This window comes from Cydia pomonella, chromosome 7 (genome assembly GCF_033807575.1).
Source record: "Cydia pomonella isolate Wapato2018A chromosome 7, ilCydPomo1, whole genome shotgun sequence".
Classification (NCBI taxonomy): domain Eukaryota; kingdom Metazoa; phylum Arthropoda; class Insecta; order Lepidoptera; family Tortricidae; genus Cydia; species Cydia pomonella.
The window spans coordinates 22,902,531-22,924,150 of NC_084709.1; the positions used below are offsets into that span (position 1 = coordinate 22,902,531).

Here is a 21,620-nt window from a genome sequence, read left to right on the forward strand (position 1 = left end):
TACTGTGTAAGCAATCAGAATATACCTCTATTTTGTTAGTCAACGCACGCCTCCCACGATATTACTTTTCTTCGGAAGTTTTGTGGGAGCTTCAATAAAGTCCTCATCTCGTTAATGCACGCACGTATATGAAACATGAGGAACGAATAACAGACTTTATTAATTTATTAATGTATTCTTAGCCTCAAGCCTGCAGAGTTCAAAATGGAGGAAGTTTACGTTGTATTACGCATTCACTGCCAGTGGGAGATAACTTTACGTTTTCGCTTCCAGCCGCAGACAGCGAATGGGTTAAAAAATTTACCGCTGAGTTACGGTCGTAGCGCTACGTCGTAGCCAATAATATAGTTTTCCCGGTATGTAGCGAAAATGCTTCGTAGAGGTAACACGACAACGTGCCGTGATTAGCGCTGAATGGGTTAAGCAGAAACGTCTCTAAATGATTCTACAATGCTTTAAACCTCTAGCGTCGAATGATGGTCCCCGTGACAGATTTTTGTTTCCCCCTTAACACATTTCGCCAATCATAAAATTCGATCAACGGAGCCATTTTGTTACAAGCAAACATTTGCGGAATCGCCGGCTCCCATAATCCTTTAAGACGACTACAGGCCACGCAATCCGCAACACTCGAACATTCAGAGATAAAAGAGCTTATGTGTTTATACAGGATGGTTAGGAAAATAAATACCTTTTGATTATTCTTCACGTTTCACTAAAATTTATCGTTGTAAACTACATTTTGTTGTGTACATGTGTGATCTTTGTATATTATTTCATTTCATTTATTTCCCACATATAAGCTTACAGTATTTCACCAACACGCTTACATGGTATACAATAAGAAACTTAAAACTAAACAGTTGTACATAACATGCATAACACAGACAAAAATATAGAATTGAAGAGAGAAAAATGTCAACAAAATTATTAATATAGTTAAGTAAATAAATCACATATGAAAATTACGAGTATTACACAGATTAAAATGAATGTCACTATCAATATTTATTAATTAAATACAATGTAAGTTTACAGTGTCAGACCAATTCACTTACATGCTAGGAAAACATAAATTATCAAGAATAATAAATTAATAAAGCTGAATCAAAGACATACAAAAATATAAAAATCATGCGCATAAAAATGTCAAAACTAATTAAAATTGTCATTTTTATTATTACCTTATATTACATAATTACCTTATACAATGTCAGTCAATCAAATTTATGAAAATTTAAAAATATTCTACCAATTTTGCACAAGTGTGTTAATCGATCGGCGAACATGTCAGCGTCATCGTGCCGAGTGAGCATCAAACGAAGCAATGATAAAGCACGCGTGGTAGGTGCGTGCCTCGCGAAACACGAGTATCTATATATAATATATTTATATATTATATATAGGTCCATATATCCTTGTTTGAGTACCCATAACACACGCCTTTTACGGGTTTAGTCAATTTGTGTAATAATGTCCTATATTTTTTATTTTTTTATTGTAGTTTATTACTTATGCTAAGAATCTATATTAAGTAGTTTAATTACTCTAAGTCTAGTTTTATATATTTTTAGATTCAGTTTAATTATTAGGTTACAGATATGCGCATAATTGTGTGTTCGTACATTTAAAAAAGATACAACCACCATAAAAAATATAGTAGTTACATGAAATAATACATCTATACCACTAATTATTAAATAGGGTTATGATTATTATATACTCTGATTTTTTTTCATATTTATAAACATGCAGTTAAGAGTCTTCTTATTATATCCATATGTTTAGTTCAAAGTTTGTTATAGATACCTAACATTACTGTATCCGAAAAATGTACCACTATCTTACGTTTTCGTTTCCCCAATAACTTATGTTTTGTCACGTTCCGCTAATATCATTAAACACGGCATACACACTATTTTTCGTCACGTTCTCGATATCACTCTGTATACCTACATAGAGACATAAGACATTTTGGAATAGAAATAGAGAAGACTTCACATGCAATTAACAGATCGGGCACAAGATTACCAAGCCTTAATGTTAAAGCACGTTAGCTGTTTCACCATACACGTCTGTTAGATTACGTGTTAGAGAGAGTTAGAGCATGGTTTTAGACGACCAGATTGCAAGATTAACTGCGTTAAGGCGTTATAGACGCTGCTAATTATTCGACAGACGGAATAAAGGATGATGTGGTGCTTGCTCCGTGGAGCAAGCAAGGCACTCAAATGTAACATAGAATACATAGAGCATATTGCTACATACATACATATATGGTGCCTGCAATACGGCCAATTGGGCACCAACATTTTTAAAGGAAATTTATCTTTAATATTATTGGTTAAGATTTAATCTTCAATAGATAAATACAGCCAGCATACGTCAGCGTATAAATCAGCATACGGTTAATCTCAGTGTAACAAAACCCATGTTTGATAGCGAATCACGCAGCCTCTTGTTTACGTATGTCATGAGTTGATGATTTTAAGCACAGAGTTATTGAGATAAAACGCCATATCTTTCGTCGCAAGTTTCGCCCGGTGCGTCATAATTATACATATCTGTACGCCATTTCTTACCGTCCTACTATTTAGAAGGGAATGCCATTCTACATGATACGAATGCCATTATAATATTACCTTCTACGGCCTCCTAGCCAAGTCGGCCTTAACAAGCTTTATTGAGCTTACTGTGGCGCCAAGTCGATTTGTGTAAGATTATCCCATAATATTTATTTATTTATGATATTACTTTTAGAATTCAATTTTTAGAAACGCATTTGCGCTGGTCACGAACACCCGCATGTTATTTCTTCTTTAGAGGAATTCTGGTTTGCTGGCAGCAGAAATAAAACTTTTAAAATCGTTAAACATTTTCTTTCCCTATTGCGGTTTCGCGCCTAGGAACTGTGCCAAGCCCCCATAATAATATGGGAAAATCTAGATATAATCTGCGTCATGAATTTAATTCACTTCAAGATTTCGCGATAAACTCAATGGTATTCGTAGAATTTAACGATGGAATAAAACATCATGCTGAGTAATAGTTATAATAAAATTTGGATGAGGATTTTACAATTGAATTTTCGTATTATAATAGTCAGGGAGTGCATTATTGGTCGGATGCATACAAACGCATCTATAGTATTTAGTGTAAATTTAAAAGTGGAATAATTACTGTCATGTGTGAGACTTGAACTCACGGCCTCTGGATACAGACACACTGGAAGTTGTTGAGTGGAAGTTAATTCCACTTTTAAATTTATTCTAAGCTTAATAGCATCGTTCGCAGAACTTCTGCTTGTTAAAAATTAATTAAGTATATAGTGTGACGACAAATTTATGACACTAAGACACTTAAAATGCTCCAACCAAATTTTGGTTCAGCGACACGTGTTTGTCTCTTCACCTAGCCGTGGGGTCTTCCACTGAGGAACGGCTTTTCTTCTAAGAGCTTATATGGTATGGCAGTTTCAAAAGTGAGATTTTTTCAACCAGAAACTAACTTTTTATACTGTCAGATCATAATAATAATAATATATATAATAATAATTCAGCCTATATTCGTCCCACTGCTGGGCACAGGCCTCCTCTCATATGCAAGAGGGCTCAGGCTATAGTCCCCACGCTAACCCAATGCGGATTGGGGATTTCACATACACCTTTGAATTTCTTCGCAGATGTGTGCAGGTTTCCTCACGATGTTTTCCTTCACCGAAAAGCTAGTGGTAAATATCAAATGACATTTCGTACATAAGTTTCGAAAAACTCATTGGTACGAGCCAGGATTTGAACCCACGACCTCCGGATTGAAAGTCGGAAGTCATATCCACTCGGCCACCACCGCTTACTGTCAGATCATATCCCTAAGAAATCCAGATCTAGTTCATAACCTGCGACTGTAGCACGGGCGTATTTTTATCACGTTCTAACAAGTATGTAAGTGCGATATGACAGGCATAGTGTCAAGTGATAAAAATGCGACCATGCTGCCACCGCTGTGGTGTTACAATCAGTATAAGCCTTCTGGCTGGGGATTCGGCGCCATCATCACCTCTGGGCGAGGCGCCATCATCAGCTACAAAGATGCTTAAAATGTGCGGTACGGCCGAACCCTTTGCAGTGTGTACATTTTGTTAAGCTTGCACTGTTCGTGTCGTGGGAGGCTGAGCCCTTTAAACTGTTTAATACTCAGTACGGGAATGCCCCCTCACAGCCTAGCCTGATGAATTTTTCATGTCATCTTGATTACATAATAACCCGGCTAGCAATGACAGTATCAATTTGTTCCAGATACGGAGAGCTCTCAGCTAGGCGAAGTGGGTGACCGGTGTGGTGATGGAGTTGGTAATACTGAAGGCTCGAGCCCAACTGAATCGTCTCGTGTCGGAGAAGCGGAGGCGAGGCGGGGGCGAGGGCGAGGGCGCGCGGCGGCGCCGGCGCAGTATGGCGCACGCGCCTCGCTCGCCCGCGCCCTTACTCGACGCCGTGGGCTACAACGCCTCGCTGTACAACGCGTCGCTCTACAACGCCTCGCGCTTCAACCTCACATACGACGCTGACTACGACCAGCTGAACGGGAACGCCACGGACGACCACGATAACCACTGGTTTTGCGCGAAGTGGACCAACGCGCAGCAGGACTTGTTTCAGGTCGGTATCCAAATATACATATATAAAAATATTTTTTTGAAACAAGAACAAGAAGATGTCTCAACTGATAGTAGTTCGGTATATCTAGACCCAAGATATCCACGATAATCTCACTATCGTTTAAAGAATGTTATGTAAGTGAAAATATTTTGACAAGATTTTTATTACTTAGGTCAAGGGCAAAATCATCAAAACTGACATTTTTCTTTGATACAAGACATACTGACATTTTATTTCTTGGACGAAGACATTTTCGAGTTCCCTTATATCGCAATTCAAATAGTACATTACGATACAAGTGCGAAAAATAGGAAATTCGAAACGAGTGGCGATAAATTAAAACACGACCGAAGGGAGTGTTTTAAATCGACACGAGTTGCGAATTACCTATTCGCACATGTATCGTACAACGTTTTACAGTACATATGGCCCTTTAAATGTTCGACACAGTAACGTAATATACTACTTCTCGCACTAGTGCTATAAAGTAGCCCCATATGTACTGTAAAAGATCTTTAATCTAATATTATTCCTAAATTCAAGACCATTTTTTCAATCCTTCGATCTTGATAACACCCCGAACGAAGTAAACACCCCGAGTGAAAACGCTTGACGTTGACGGCTGCTGGCAGCGTCAAAGAATTATCACTAAATCGTGGCATTTGAAAAACGGACTTAATATCTTGTATTATAAGAAAAAAAAACAGTGTTGGCCCTAATGTAGAAGAATTACCCCCAAATACAAATTAATTTCAATAAAGTTAGCAAACTTGAACAAAATTAGCGATAATACCTACGTAGTATATTTGTACGTAGGTAATCAAGGCAAATATTTATTTACCATCTCCACAGACCTAGTTGATATAAGCATAGACTAATAAGGCAACTTAAGTATTCACTTACAACACAATATTAGCATAATATTCTCATGCTCCGAGTCCGACTACGTAAAATATAATATTTACCGAAGATTTACCGTATACCGTTATCAATTTATTAGAAGAGGAACTTTTAAGCGACGTCTATTATCGCTTTTTTCGTACGCTAAACAAACTGCATCGGTAAAGTTAACACCGTCCTTCGGAAAGTGCTTTAAATTAAAAAGTTTTTGTAACGAAAAATCCATTTCATTTCTCATCTAACGTGGAAACTAATTTGTTAAATCGAAAGTTGGTAGATTGGATCCCAAGTTGCTCGTTGCTTGGCTGTCTATTGTCTGTTCCGGACGATTTATGCATGCCGCTTTGCTTGTAGCAGACTACCTCACATACTAGACAGAGCACATAAAGATAATCGTGGTCACCACACATACGGCCCGATTCGAAGAATGAGATACGATAACGATAAGTTCTCATTTAGATATCATTTGTATGTCGTATAATTGACAGAAGCATCTCAATTCGGGCAACCAATGTCACTTTGACGTTAGAAATATCGTAGATAGTTCTTATTGGGATCACAGCGGAATCGAAATAAACGTCAATTTTGACATGTCGTTTAGCTATCGATCTTTTAAAGATCTTTCCAAGATATTAATCATTCTTCGAATCAGGCCGATAAGCACTTCCGTACGAAATTAAGTATGGGAGCGCGATCGCGGATTTCAGTTGCGCCCACAATGACGACCAAGGTGCGTAGCCAACATGCGAATCGTTTACGCTCCGTAGAGTTACGAAACGTAACTAACTGTCTCTGTCGCTCTAATATGGAAGAGTGATAGAGAAAAAGCGTTCCGTTATCGTAGCGCATACGATTATCATTTTAGCTAAGCATCCTGTGCTCGTCCGCTTGACAACTAATACCAAGATTTGGCGTAGGCACTAGTTTTTACGAAAGCGACTGCCATCTGACCTTCCAACCCAGAGCGTAAACTAGGCCTTGTTAGGATTAGTCCGGTTTCCTCACGATGTTTTCCTTCACCGAAAAGCGACTGGTAAATATCAAATGATATTTCGTACATAAGTTGTACGAAAAACTCACGCACTCACAAACTCGCACGCTCTCACCGCTAGGCCACCAGCGCTTCTCTTATTAATTGTTCCTAAAATAACAAAAATATGCTACAATTGAGACAAGTCGGCTTTAAAATTTGTTTTTTTTTTTCTATTTGTGCCATATCCTTATTTTACTAGGATAATTTACACTGTGTTAAAAGAGAATCATCACTAAAGTTGTGACATCCAAAACTTTCAGAAACGGATATGGCAATAATAAAAATGCTTTTATTTCATGATTACCACTAAATTCAAATCATTTGTATGGTACTATAAATAGTAAACATAAATGTGTCTAAATGATAACTCTTACTCCGTTGGCTCAGCGACTCAAAATGAGACTGCCTCCGACACAAGCCCTTTTCTCGGTCCTGTGCGACTTCTCGCCAATTGTGGACTCGAAGTTCGCGCAAATCCACCTCCACAAAAATATAAAAAATAAGTTGAATATTTCCTAAAGATAAAATTATTCAAAAATAATATTTTTTGATTCTTTTCGCTCTCCTGTAAACCAATGTAAGAGGCGTATGGCACAAACGTATTCTCCCACTACGATTTCACATGTAAAGTTGCAACAATGTGACCTAAAGCTCTTTCTAAACGCTTCATAATGCGGGATGTAGTCTGAGATTGCAGCTGAACAAATACCTGGGCCCGTACTATCCAGATGGGCTCTCATTGTTTGGCGAAACAACGCTTTTTTGCTCTTATTTATTATGTCTGTTTTAGAAGCTATATTAAACTTGCATGTATGTTTTTACTCGGGACTAAACCAAAAGGAAGAATCATGCTTTCAGCAACATACCTGTGTGAGATGAATTTTTAGAGCGTGTTTAGTTTTCTGTTAGCTTTGCTATACACGTCTAAAATGCAGGGATCGGAAACCGGTATTTTTTCTATGGGAACGAAAACGGTATTTTTTCGTTCTTTTTTCGTTAATTATTTCATTTCTAATTGGGCAATCTAATAATACGAAGTCGCTATCTAAAAACACAACCGAGTCCTATATTTGGAGTATAAAATAAACCGAAATATATGTTTATTTCAAAGTTTTTCCAAAAAACCGGTTCCGATCCCTGCTAAAATGGATTGTTCAAAAAATTTACCATAGACCATAGATAGAACTAAATTTAAACATATCCAATTCCAAAAAATACTTTAGCGGCAAGTTTTTAGGATTTCGTAGTCACCTTTTTCTTTTGTTTTTTGTAATACTACGTCGGTGGCAAACAAGCAGACGGCCCGCCTGATGGTAAGCAGTCTCCGTAGCCTATGTACGTCTGCAACTCCAGAGGAGTTACATGCGCGTTGCCGACCCTAACACCCCTCCCACCCTTTGTTGAGCTCTGCAACCTTACTCACCGGCAGGGACACAACACTATGAGTAGGGTCTAGTGATTTGGCTGCGGTTTTCTGTAAGGTAGAGGTACTTCCCCAGTTGGGCTCTGCTCTGCCTCTAGTTCTGGAATGAAATCCGCTGTGCTGTGCCCTACCACATAAAGCGAGATGACATTCACAATGCCCATACCTCTCTTGTGGAATACCCAGAAACCCTTGTAGTTTCGTCATATCCGTCTGCCCGTCCGTCCGCAGCTTTGCTCCGTGATAGTTAGAACTAGAAAGCTGCAATTTGGAATGGATATATTAATCATGCATGGCGACAGAAAGATAAAATAAAAACTACAAAGAAAATTATGGTACCCCACACAAAATGACTTTTTTTGTGCTTTGACCCAATAGTGTGTGGTATCGTTGGATAGGTCTTTTAACGAATAAGGGTCTCCTAAAACTATTTTGTGATAAATATAATATTTTCTGAAATAATCACTCTGAAAGAAAAAAAAATGTGCCTCGCCTCTTACTTTATCATGGGGCCAATTAGGGATTGCAATCCGGTCCGGCGGATCCGGTAATCCGGCCGGATCCGGCACTTTTCAGGAGCTACCGGATCCGGTAAAAATCACCGGATCCGGTCAAATAAAAAAAACGCCTAAATACAGCACGCACTGTGCGGTTTAGATGAGGAAAAGGCGACGGATGAGAGGTATGAACTTGAACGGAGCATAAAACGAATGAAAACGTTTAAATTTAGTTAAATAAAAATATATTTATTATGACCATGACTGGGAACAGAAGTTGCCTTTCATGTTGGTGGCACGATACGACGATTACATAAATACTGTAATAGAAGGAAAAATTAAACGATGGAGATGCCATGGAAGGCATTTGTAATTTATGCTAAAGAGAAGAAAAGAGTGTCATAATGTTGTGATCGGGGATTAAAAGTAAACAAATGAGCAGGATTAAGTCGGCAGTACTCAACCGACTAGAGCTGGGCTAATCAATATGTGTTACATGTGTGAATGAATATAAGATTGTAAGTTTGTATTGAAAATGAATGTATGAAATGAAATGATAACATTGATAATCTTTAGTTTATTTCGAGTTTATATATATATATATGATAAAATATTGTTTATTTTCTATTCAAATTTGAGAGAGAATCTTTTGTATTTAGGTACAATTTCATCCAATCTTATGCAATTTCCTTAATGGTACATGCTACTCTACGTCTAGCCAATTCTTTATTTGATCCATGTAACTTTTCTTAAGGAGTCCCTTTCCGCGATGGATTTCAATTCTACACTCTATTATTTTTCACATGAGATCGTCGTGTCGTGTAAGTCGTGTTCGATTTCCTATACTTTGACCAATATACTTTTCTGTAAATAAAAAAAAGGTAATTTTTTAAATCATACAGACTACTACTTTCTTGGGCAAAAAATGAGGGAAAATTTAATATCATTTTGGTTAATAGTAAAATATCTTATTTTCTTACTAGAATGGATGTCAACGTTACAAAGAATTCAATCAAGGAACAGTTACGAAAACTTGTCATTTCAAGGAGTTCCAATTCCCACCCCACATCCCATTACCGGGCTTTGGAAACTAATCAAATTTATAATTGTAAACGAAAATTTGAGCACTTGTGAATGGTTATATATAATAAATGACCGATTTCATATTTGGGTTTTTAAGTGATATTGACAAGGTCACACTTTTTACTACTAAGGGTTATTTTATTGTTAAGAAGTTATTTATTAACTTCAAATTATAGATTTAGGAATACGTATTACGCAAAAAACTAGAAAAATATGTCATTTAATTAATTTTGATATCCCTATACCAAACCGGATCCGGTCCGGCCGGATCCGGCCGGATTATGGCCAAAATCCAGCCGGATCCGGCCGGATTGAAAATCAATCCGGTTTGCAATCCCTAGGGCCAATCCAAACAATAAGAAAAAATCATGAAACAAAAGATTAATAAATACTTTAAATGAAAACTACAGCGAACATGATCGGTCCAGCCGTTTTTGAGTTATTGCAAAAATCTTCTCTTCTTAGTAAAAATACGTACAAAGCGCTGCGAAGGTACTCCCTTCTGCTTGTAATGTACATGATACTTAATAATAACACTAGACCCAACTCATAGTGTTGTGTTCCTGCCGGTGAGTAAGGTTGCCAGAGCTCAACGAGGGGGGGGGGGGATGCTAGGGTCGGCAACGCACATGTAACTCCTCTGGAGTTGCAGGCGAACATAGGCTACGGAGACTGCTTACCATCAGGCGGGCCGTATGCTTGTTTGCCACCGACGTAGTATAAAAAAAAATAGCCCCCGTTTGGCCTGTACTGACAGAATGGTTACTACGAAAACCTACACTGAGCATGGCCCGACATGCTCTTGGTCTATTATTTTATTTTACGCCCGTCTCCGTTACTGACTAATATGTTAACGGCACCAATCACGGGACATTTTTAAGGGAAATATTTGAGGATTTTTGATATTTCACCGACATCTGTAAAATTTCTACCGCATTATGCTTTAAAAGTTGAATGTCCAATTTGTCCTCTATGTTTTCTATGTATTTAATGAAAGCTACTTCAACTGGTTTCAACATTATTAACCAATTAAAACTATGGTTTTTGCTCCAGTCATGGGATGTATGGCGTCATTAATTTTCAAACTAACAAATATCAATGAAAAATTGAACTTAAGCAGCTATTTGGCTTTTGTTTATGGTAAAATGTTGTCAGCGTTTATAATCTCACAAAAAATACTTGTTTTACAGGATTTGTCTATACCATCCCATTACTGGTGCCTGTTCCATTATAAGGGTGTTTACAATATAGTACTTTTTGCACAGCTTGAGTAGTGATAGCTGTCATCTACGTACAAATTATAATCTAAAACCTTGCATGTCATCGCACCCAAGTAATGCTAAGAATACTATAAGTAGAGGGGGATTACCAGTACCCCTAGTGTAAATTTTATCGACATCATAACGTGACGAACGCGTTTGCGTTAAGTCTCATTTTGTATAGGATTTTGAGTTTCCAAAACGTCCCGCTTGGCGCGCTCTTTCTAAATCCAATACAAAATGACACTAAACGCAAACGCGTACGTCACGTTTCGAAATCGAATTTATTTACACTAGGGGTACAGGCAACAAGCGAGAAGATACAACTTCTGATGTTAGTGTTAAAGTTTTAATGAACTAACTTTATAAGCTTTAGTAACTATTACCTGCCTGTCCCAGTGGGGAGACACTAGAGCGTTCGGGCATTCTCGGTTCCTTTCGGCCCGGCATTGCTCCGAGCAAATAGGGTTGCCACATCTTGACGTCCCTTTGCGTGCACTACCACAGATAAGATAATGACTTGAATTTTGACAACCCTAAATAGCCGAAAGGGATAGTGCCATACATTAGAAAGAGATTTGTCCCTGAATTGCTGTCAAACTTCGGTTTTGTAGGTACGGTTCTGTACGGTAGTACAGTCAGCATCAAAAGTAGCGGATGAAACAACGCACCAAAAGTATCTGTTATTCCGGATAACTTTTCCTAACATGGATAAATTTCTAAAATTCGCGCTCAAAAGTATATCTTTTACAGTCTTAGTTGTTCTATATTAAAGACATCACTTTTTGTTAAGCTGTTACAGAATGTGTATATGTAAGTATCTACACTTATGAAACGTTATTTGATCCGCTACTTTTGATGCTGACTGTACTATTATTTATTCTGTGCTGGTACCGCTGTATATATTAACTCATAGCATTTTTTATAATTGTTATGATATTAATCGTTATCTTACTCTCTTATTTTGACTTGTGTAATGTATAGGTATGTTAGAAAGGGTTAGAGTATATCTGTAAGTGGCGGGATCGATGGGGCGTTACAATCCTAAGTTGATGAGAAGTAGTTTATTTTCCAACTTGGCGGACTTTTAACACAGGCCGTTAAAAAGTGACCCAGAAGAGTACGCAGGAGCAAACAGCTGGAACTAAACCACGGGTTTCAATACATAGTAATCAGTCTCCGAGAATCTATCGAAAGAAAGTACACAGAGTAGCTGATTACTTTCGCATAACGTAACCGTGTCGCCTATCGAATCTATCAAATAAACAAAAATCAAACTTAGAATATAACTATTCTATTGAAAGCGCGATCTATCTCGACGCCACCGCCATTTAGCGAACGGTTTGCATACTAATGTCTAATACATGCCATGAAACTGTGAAAGACTAACGCTTGCGCAATCTATCTCGACGCGAGCGCCATCTAGCGAGCAATTAGGTAAACTGTCCCTATTGGAAGTGGTGTTATATTACATATCTAAATTAACTAATTGAGGCTTGTAAAAAGATATTTGATCCCCAGACAAGCAAGTCAGACAACTATGTTATTAAAGCTGGTCTAATGGTGAAATCATTAGGGAACTCAAGAACAAAAACTCAACTTACCAAATTTTGGTTACTTACAATCGTCTTCTGTATTTTAACGAAACTAAATGGTCTCTTTGGTTTCGGCCATTTGCTGTTCCGTAAATGGAGGCTCTAGCCAACTGTTTCCATTACTAGAAAAAGACACTTTGTTTTGTATGACAGCCTCAGTGATCACGTGAAGTTTTCTATAGAATACGAAGTGTCGGGCGAAGAATATGAAATTAACCCTTCCTACATTTGAAGTAGATGTCGAAAATTTAGTCACGTAAATGAACGGCTAGACCATACAATTCTCTCTCTCAATTGACAACTTAAAGGTAATTTTTTTTAACAGGCAGCAAATCTCTGTTTCGCGATCGCGTTCCTCGCACCGAAGAGCTTCAAGCAGAGCATCCTCGTGCTGCGCGCGCTCGCGTGTGCCGGCGCCGTGCTCATGGGCATGTGGGCCGGCGCGGAGGTGTGCGCACCTGATGTGCTGGCTTGGAGTCTGGCGTTAGTGTTCGTCAATTCTGTACACACGATCTTCTTGATCATAAGGTAATTTTTTTTTTCAAGAAATTGGGTCATTGTTATTCTATGAAGTGTGCAGAAAGTAATACGTTTCTACACTTGAGCATTGTACATCCCAAGTAGGTTGATCTTTTTTACGATAAACAATTAAAATTTGATTTTAATTGAAATACCCTTAAGAAGCACTAGTATACGTAACTTTATATGTAGTTAGTCATGTTTTTTAAAACATATGTATTTGCTTTTGCTCTATTTCAAGGTTTCAATAAACTTGCTTCTAAGGTGACTCGGACTCAATCAGCGTATGCTTAACTATTCTCTTCATCCCACAGGTTTCTTCCCCCAGCACTCTCGCTGGAACTCACAGAGCTGTACCTCAAGCTCTTCAAGCCGCTGAAAGTGAACAAGAAGCACTTCCAAGAGCTGACGCGCGAGGCAAAGGTGCTGCGGCTGGAACCGGGCGAGGCGTACGCCGTGGAGGACGTCACACCCGCGGATGAGAGGCTCTCTATACTGCTGAAGGGGAAGTGAGTTGTTTTCATTCATTCCATTCATTCACTCTTGACACATTGAGTCATTATCGACTACACCAAGCTGTAACTCAAGTTGTTCAAACCGTTCTGCTGGTGAGTGGTTTTCGATACTTTTCCATTCAATCCATCCTTCAATATTAACACGAGGAGCTATCCTTGGCCTAACAGAGTTGTGCCTCAAATTGTGCAATAATAATTGCTGGATCAGAAGCAGTTTTCAAAAATATGAGAGGCTCTCTGTCATTCGGAGACGAAAATGAGATATTTTATATATTTTTACAGTACATATGGTAGCACTAGTGCGAAAATTAGCATATTACGTTACTGTGTCGAACATTTAAAGGGCCATGTGTACTGTAAAACATTGTACGATACATGTGTGAATAGGTAATTCGCAACTCGTGTCGATTTAAAAGCCGCTCGTTTCAAATTTCCTATTTTTCGCACTTGTATCGTAATGTACTCTAAAAACACTGAACGTACATTTCACTATCTAACTCCTCATGTTAATTACCTACATTTTTGCGGCATGTTTAACTTGTTTGACTTTCGATATACATCGACACGCCCTTCTAGAATAAATAGGTCATGAAGTTTATATTACGCTCTCTACTACACTCATCATATTACGTTCCATGTTGGCAACATAAGCCGTCTACATCTAAAACCTGCCCGCTTTTACTGACTTCGCTGCAGCCATATTTCCCGAAAGGTGTTAGTTGCCGTCTGAGCTTTGGGGCACTTTAAGGTGCTTAAAACGTAAAAATAGCACCCCCATTAGTGAGAGGTATGTCTGGTCTAGAGGTGGCAAATTATAGTTATGCAGGCTTGCCAACAACATGAGTTTGCGACTGAAGAAACTGCAAATATCAGTAGGTACCTATATTTAGACGAATGCCACATGTAGAAAAACTCGAATTTTTGTGTCGGTTTCGCATCGGTGTATTCAGCCACCAAATACGGTGTCTCGTCGGTTTTAGGTAGGTGTAGCTGTATGTTGTGTCCTGTATAGTGCACAGGATGAATCATACTAGAACTGACCGACGCATCTGCGAATAGAAGAAAGGGTTAAAATGAGAATTTGATTTCAATATTATTTAGTTACATATATATACCTACATTGTTTCGATATTTCCAATCCTGCTCTAACTATAAGTTTCTGTTTGACCCAATGATTGACTGGTAGAGAATGCCTTATGGCCTTAAGTCTGCCTATTATACAATTTTATATCGTGCAATAAAGTTTAAATAAATAAATAATTGGAACTGATAATTTCCCATAAGTTTACCTTAAGTGAATCTTTTATCATAAATATAGAGCTACCACAATACTTCGAAATTACCGATGTGTAGTGAAATTTTACATTGCACAGGCCAAACAACGCAATGAAATGTGTATTTGTGGCCAAACCTCCAAACAACGATATTTACAAACATTTGTTTATTGACAAGTTAATAAAAAAAAATTATATAAGTAATACAATTAACTAAACTAAAACTACTATATAAAACTAAAAATCTAAATCTAAAATGGGCCCCCGTGGCAAGGTACCGAGGATGCTGGCAGCATTTCCTCGCTGGATCGCTATGCTCAAGCGTTGGGCGAGGAAGCTGCCAGCTCTCTTATCCCCGGTCCCATCCACCAGCCGTTTCGCCATTAACATTTGTTGAATGTTATCATCACGTCAGTTGTAGTGGTTAACATTGTTTACTACGTGTTGTACGTAATTAATTAGCACTATATTTGCACATTAAATGCTAATAAACAGAGCGCTATCTAGAATAGGGCGTGGCCTAGTACACGTCTGATATTAAAATTGCTTCTACGCTTAGTGTTAGCCCTTTCAATTCCCTTAAAAGCCGTTAAAGCTCATATTTCAAGAAGGAATTGACTCGCCATTTGCATGTTATCCATGTTTATAACATACTTTTTAATCCCACCACTCCCCGTTACCTAAAAGAACGCTTTAGTTATTTAAATTCAACTAGATCCTCACAAAATTTGCTTCCTTCTGTCCCTCCTTCCTCCTCAAGATTTTATAATTGCTCATTCGCTTTTCGGGCTGTTCGGCTATGGAACTTTTAATAACATATACTAATCTATGATGGAACTATCTTCATGACATATAAAGGCTAGGCTAAGATGGTCGGCTCCTTATCATTTGTCACCATGCCTGTCACGTTCTAACAAGTATGTAAGTGCGAAAGTGACGGGCATAATGACAAGTGATAAAAATGGAACCATGATTCCACCGCTGTACTCTCTTCCTGTCAAACTAAGACGCGCTATTTTCAAATAACCCATTAAAAAAACCCATCTTAAGAGGCAGTCAACACCCAATGTCCTTGAAATTGATGTTACTTAAACAGTTTTTTAAGAAAGACTATTTGTTTTAGTCAAGTAAGAAAAATATATGTTCATATTAATTATATTTCAAAGACCGCGGTTGTACTCGATACACGATTGAACGAAATCGGCTCGATAGAAAATCATTGCAAAGATTGGTCTTAAAATCACAATTAAACGGTTTTATGTCTTTATTGTTTTGACTTATGGGTCTGCAATTAAAATCACAATTTCAAAACATTTATATCTAAACCGTGGTTGAGTAAAATATTACACTAATAATCCACTTTTTTTATTTAAATATTTTTCTTATTATTCCCTTGCCCAGGCCCAGTAACATGCGACAGTGCTATCTCATTTACTCCGATACAAATAGACAGTGTGCACGCTTTAGGTAATGACAGCCTCTTAAGGAATATCTGTCCCTTAGTGTTTCTGTCCGCGTTACTGGTTATCACGTTTGGCAAGAATTTTATAGTATTGTATATATTATGTATTATGTAGGTATAATAATGATGTATTATGATATATATATAACATCGAGCTGATCGGATGATAGACACAAGAGGTCGCCATAGTAACCCTGTGATAAACAAAGCAACCTAATTGTTTAGGTTTCTTAGGATTGTCTCGATGAGTCTTAGTTGCCTGTTGAAAGAAAAATACCTACAGCGTAAGTAAGTAGTAGTAGTAAGTAATATTTTATTTGTGAAACACAGGTTATAATACAGATGACAGTGAAATGATATAGTACTCTGTGATCTACCATATAGGTGTACAAATATTTAGTCTTATAGCTAACTTATTATCTAGATAGCTTAGAACCTATTATATATTTACATTATAGCACATTAATGTTACATTCGGATACATTGAAATTATGTCACATAAAATAAATTAATAGAAAGGATACTTTTGGTCACGGGCAAAGTTTTTGTCAGATAAAAATTCATTGTAACAGTAACTATTTATTAATCTGTGCCTACAGTCAGCAATAAAAACATGTATCAAAACTGATTTTTTTGTCAAAAAAACTTATTTGTATTAAATGTAACTTGTTACAGGATGCGGGTCAGCTGCGACGATACTCATCTTCACTTCATCCAGCCGTACCAGTTCATAGACTCGCCGGAGTGGGAGGCGAACCGCGAGCAATCCGATGACGTCTTCCAGGTACGAATGTTTATTGAGGGCCACCCCACACTAACGTCTTTTGAGCGTCGACGTACAGCCAGCGCTATGGAGAATGGCGTCGCTGTGCAGTTGCGCCAACGTTGCGTCGAGCAGCAGCAATAGAGTTGAATAGACGCCGACGCTCGGGGGTGTCTCTTAAACTTGTACTTTAAAAAAATAACTTGAAAATGAGTGTTTTGCCGCTCTTATCTCTTGATGGCCTAGCCAGTAGTGACACTGCTTACGAAGCATTAGATTCATCGTCGTGGGTTCCTTTCGATAACCTTCCTTGTGGGGCGGTCATACGCCGTCATTTTGGGGTGACTGTGCGATCTGGTCGGCTCTTTATCATTTGTCACCATGCCTGTCACGTTCTAACACGTATGTAAGTGCCAAAGTGACGGGCATAGTGACAAGCGATAAAAATGGAACCATGCTGCCACTGCTGGTGTGGGCCAGCTTTATCGCTACCGGCCGTCTTTAGATTCAAATCGTGGTAAAGGCATTTATTTGAGTGTTTTTCGCAAATACTTGTTCCTGAGTTTTGGATTTTTTCTATGTATTTAAATATGTAACTATATCTATATATACTACATAATATATAACTTGGTCTAGTCCCCAAAACACAAGCTTTATTAAGCTTACTGTGGGACCTAGTCAATTTGTGTGATATGTTCTTATAAAATTTATATAAAAAACTTAAACATAAAACACCAGTTACGGAAAGAGAGACCTAAGCCCTCCTACGTGTACACGTTCAACGCAGCTGGCCAACTTTATTGTCACGCGTGCAATAGAGTATTTAAGAGCAAGTTCGGCCTGGCCAGCCACATTAGGGCTCATGCTAAATTAATGTGTTTATTTGGGGTCGCCGTCATCGGAAACGATGAGGAGGACTATATATGTAAAACTTAATTTCAAATCAATATCCACTTTTTATTTCGATTTCATTTCATTTCATTTCACCAATATTTGTAATGTCTGATTGCGACTTCAACTGTGTGGTGTAGGAAAACTTACGCTCTCGACTAAATTAGACATATTGTGCACTTTTTACATTAGACGTTACACTTGTTTGCACAAACAAAGTCATTACGTTGCCAAAGTTTTATGCAAAGTATTTCCGGGGTTCCTAAATTCATATTAGAAGGCAAGTCTTATGACAAATGGTGGGCGCACTTGGGCAAGTTCCAAATCTCGAAATACCTTTTTACGTAATTCGTTTTGATTTTGAAATGGAACGGTATTTAGAGAGTACAGGCTTTCTAATTTGACTTGCAAATGGGTTTGTGTGGGATAAGCTGAGTGCTTAAGGGATGATTGGATTATGATTTGGGTAGATGTTTGTGTTGTTTTGGCCTGGTGGCCACTACGTTATAAATAAACAAATAGATATAATAAGACAAAGTTACACAGATTGAACTAGCCCACAGTAAGCTCAATAAGGCTTAGGTATTTTCTTTGTACTATGATGACGATATCTTATATATCGTGATTTCTGGGTCGTGATCCCGAACAACTTTTTCTGATTGTAAATGATCCACATTATAATATGGTAGTATTTGATTAAAATACAATTAGTTTAATTTTTCTTATTTTTCAAGTAAAATTAATCTTATACTAAGTAATCATGGTCACCCTATGACTTTTGACACACACAAATAAAAACTAGGATTTGAACCGCACGGCCCTGCTTCGTAGGCAGGTCCATTATCGAGGCCGTAGGAGGCCGTCAAATAATGGGCCCATTTAGGCATTAACCACATCTACTTTACGTGGAGAAAGTACGACAAACTCATTCTCGTCGCTCCCTTGTGATAACATGATTGTGTCCTTGAATTCTCTAGACACCTAAAAACCAATATCTGCCAACTGCCAAGACTAATGCAATTATAAATGTGACATTATCTATGAAAAGGGACCTTATTGTCGATGGCGCTTACGCCGCACTGCGTAGCGCGGCGTTGTTTATAATATCAGAGCATCGTTGATAACCGACACCACCACCACCGACAATAAGGTCCCTTTTCATAGATAATGTCAAAAATAGATACTTCGATACAGAACTAAAGTAATATTCACAACCTCCATTTATTGTCTTACTTATTTTTTTAGTACTTCGTTTTGTTTAGTATTGAAGTTAGCGTTAGGGTTTTTATTAGAGATCCGTAAGGCTCAAATATGGTGGAAATATTCGCTGTATTGGGTAAAGACTTGGTAGCTCAGATGGAAGAGCACCGGGCTAGCGATCTGGTGGTCATAGGAGTCCCACCCAAGACAGTGAATTTTTCCCCTTTTAAATTATTTCTAAGCTTATTAGAAAGAACTTCGCAGAAATGAGATTGTGGTTCCAAATCGGGCAATTTTTGCCGTAAAATTTAACGGGACAATAGATCACTGAGAGGGGGGGGGGGGGGTGCGTTAAATACATGTTTCCGTAGCCCTAAGTATTGACCATGCTACATTACGTAATACTATTATTATTAACAATTAAAGAGTCTGATAAAATCTTCTAAAAAACTGGACAATTGCTAGTCGGACTCGCCCACCGAGGGTTCCGTACTTTTTAGTATTTGTTGTTATAGCAGCAACAGAAATACATAAACTGAAATAAATGTCATATACTAAGAAAAAATAATAATAAATAAGGCAAGAAAAATAAGAAAGAAAAATAAGAGAGAAATAAGAGTTTATAATTTATATAGTAGTGTTTCTACTCGAAATAAAAAACAAATTAAAATATTTTTTAAAAATAATTTAATTTGTTCTAATACTTCTAATAGTATAGAAATACATAATCTATGACAATTTCAACTATCACGGTTTATTAGACAGACGTTCTGTTCTGGTGACAGACGGTGGTGATCTTTCCAAGATCTTAAACGTGTCTTTATCGTTCTTCGAATCGGACCCTATGTTGTTGCTAATCCTCTCATCTAGAGCTTACATTTAAGGTATAATCCATTGTCTTTTGATTTGACCTTCGGGCTTGTGTTCATTAAAATAGATCCCGGAGGAGATTACGGGTAAGCCCAGGAACCTTTAGCAATTAGTATTTTAAATTAACTCCATTAATCTACACTATTAACCTATAAATATATACACAATAGGTATATCTATTTCTAAATTAGTTATCGAAAATGGCTCCAAATATTATTTAGACTCTTTTAGCCGTCGGTATCTAAATATCGCGTGATAAAGAAAAAACGATTACGACGAACGCTTTCGTACATTAACCCGCATGTTTCTATCTCTGTTGCACGTGCATAATTATATTGCTGTCTCACTCATACAGTGTCATGAGTGGGGCAGCTATAAAGTATATTCTTTAAGGAGATTCCAGAGGCTCTTCCTAATCTAGATTTAACAAAGATAATATGTCATTTAGTCACCAACACAACTTTATGACATTTTTATGCCGTATCAGGGTCATCAAGTATATGTGACATTATCTATGAAAAGGGACCTTATTGTCGGCGGCGCTTACATTTCAACAATGCTCCCATATTATAAACAACGCCGTGCTACGCAGTGCGGCGTAAGCGCCATCGACAATAAGGTACCTTTTCATAGATAATGTCACATATACACTCAGATGTAGAGGAGACAGGTGAGTTGAAACAACGTCAATTTAGAGACATCTAATTTGTAGTATTCACGGGCCTCTTGATATGCGTTATTTCCCCAAGACGATTATAGATACCGCGAATATGACGTCGTATCAACTTACTCAACTCTATTCAACCTTCTCTTCCTCAAACTCCTCCCCCCTCCCCTCTCCACCCCTCCACCTCCTCCTTCTCTCTCGTCATCTCCCCCCTCCTCCCTCCCTCAACCTTGACCTCTTATTCAACTCACCTCGGTCTCCCCAACTGTTTATCCTCCGAATAAATAATAATTTTCTTGAATTCAGGTGTCCGTGGTGGCCGAGGAGGTGTGCACGTGCGTGTGCTGGCCGCGCATGCGTCTGGAGCGCGTGCTGCGGCACCGGCCGGCCCTCAAGGTCGTGCTTGACTGTCTTATAGGTCAGTACCCTTACTCAACTCAAATACTTCAGAAATCATAGCAACTATTAACAATTTTTGGATTGTCAAAATTATTTACAATGTTTGTTACTCGTAAGCCGAGTTTTAATTCAGAAAACGTGGCTTTCTCATTGTCTTGATGAGTATTTACTTACAATTAGATGCATTTTCAGTTTCACTTAGCGTTCAGCATTGTTTTCACTTAGTATTCTGAACAAACATTTTGTTTAGAGCAGATATTCGTTCTTCCTATTTACTATTGATCAGACAGCCCCTAGTGTAAATTTATTCGACAGCGAAACGTGACGTGCGCGTTTGCGTTAAGTCTCATTTTGTATGGGATTTAGAAATAGCGCGCCAAGCGGAACGTTTTGGAAACTCAAAATCCCATACAAAGTGAGACTTAACGCAAATGCGTACGTCACGTTTCGCTATTGAATAAATTTACACTAGGGGTACAGAACACTAAGTTCAAATTTGGTATAGTAAAAATCCCCCGAACTGAGCTTGTTCACTTACCGCTTACCTGTTGTACTAACAGTGGCATTGTATTATTAAAATCCTATTATCTACTTTTGTTTTCGTATTCGTTTTGT

At 38.0% G+C, this 21,620-nt stretch overlaps 1 protein-coding gene across 2 annotated transcripts in view; it reads left to right on the plus strand.

Annotated features, from left to right (window-relative positions):
* LOC133520169 (blood vessel epicardial substance-like) overlaps positions 1–21,620 on the plus strand; it is a 102,271-nt gene that overhangs the window by 48,379 nt on the left and 32,272 nt on the right. The window contains exons 2-6 of one of the 2 annotated variants that reach the window (XM_061854542.1): positions 4,296–4,655; positions 12,771–12,973; positions 13,279–13,473; positions 16,891–16,999; positions 20,913–21,024. In XM_061854542.1, coding sequence (XP_061710526.1) covers positions 4,341–4,655; positions 12,771–12,973; positions 13,279–13,473; positions 16,891–16,999; positions 20,913–21,024 — 934 coding nt within the window. In that variant the 5' untranslated portion in view covers positions 4,296–4,340. Of the gene's footprint in view, positions 1–4,253; positions 4,656–12,770; positions 12,974–13,278; positions 13,474–16,890; positions 17,000–20,912; positions 21,025–21,620 lie in introns of those variants that run through there. The other variant, XM_061854543.1, reaches the window with a different exon arrangement.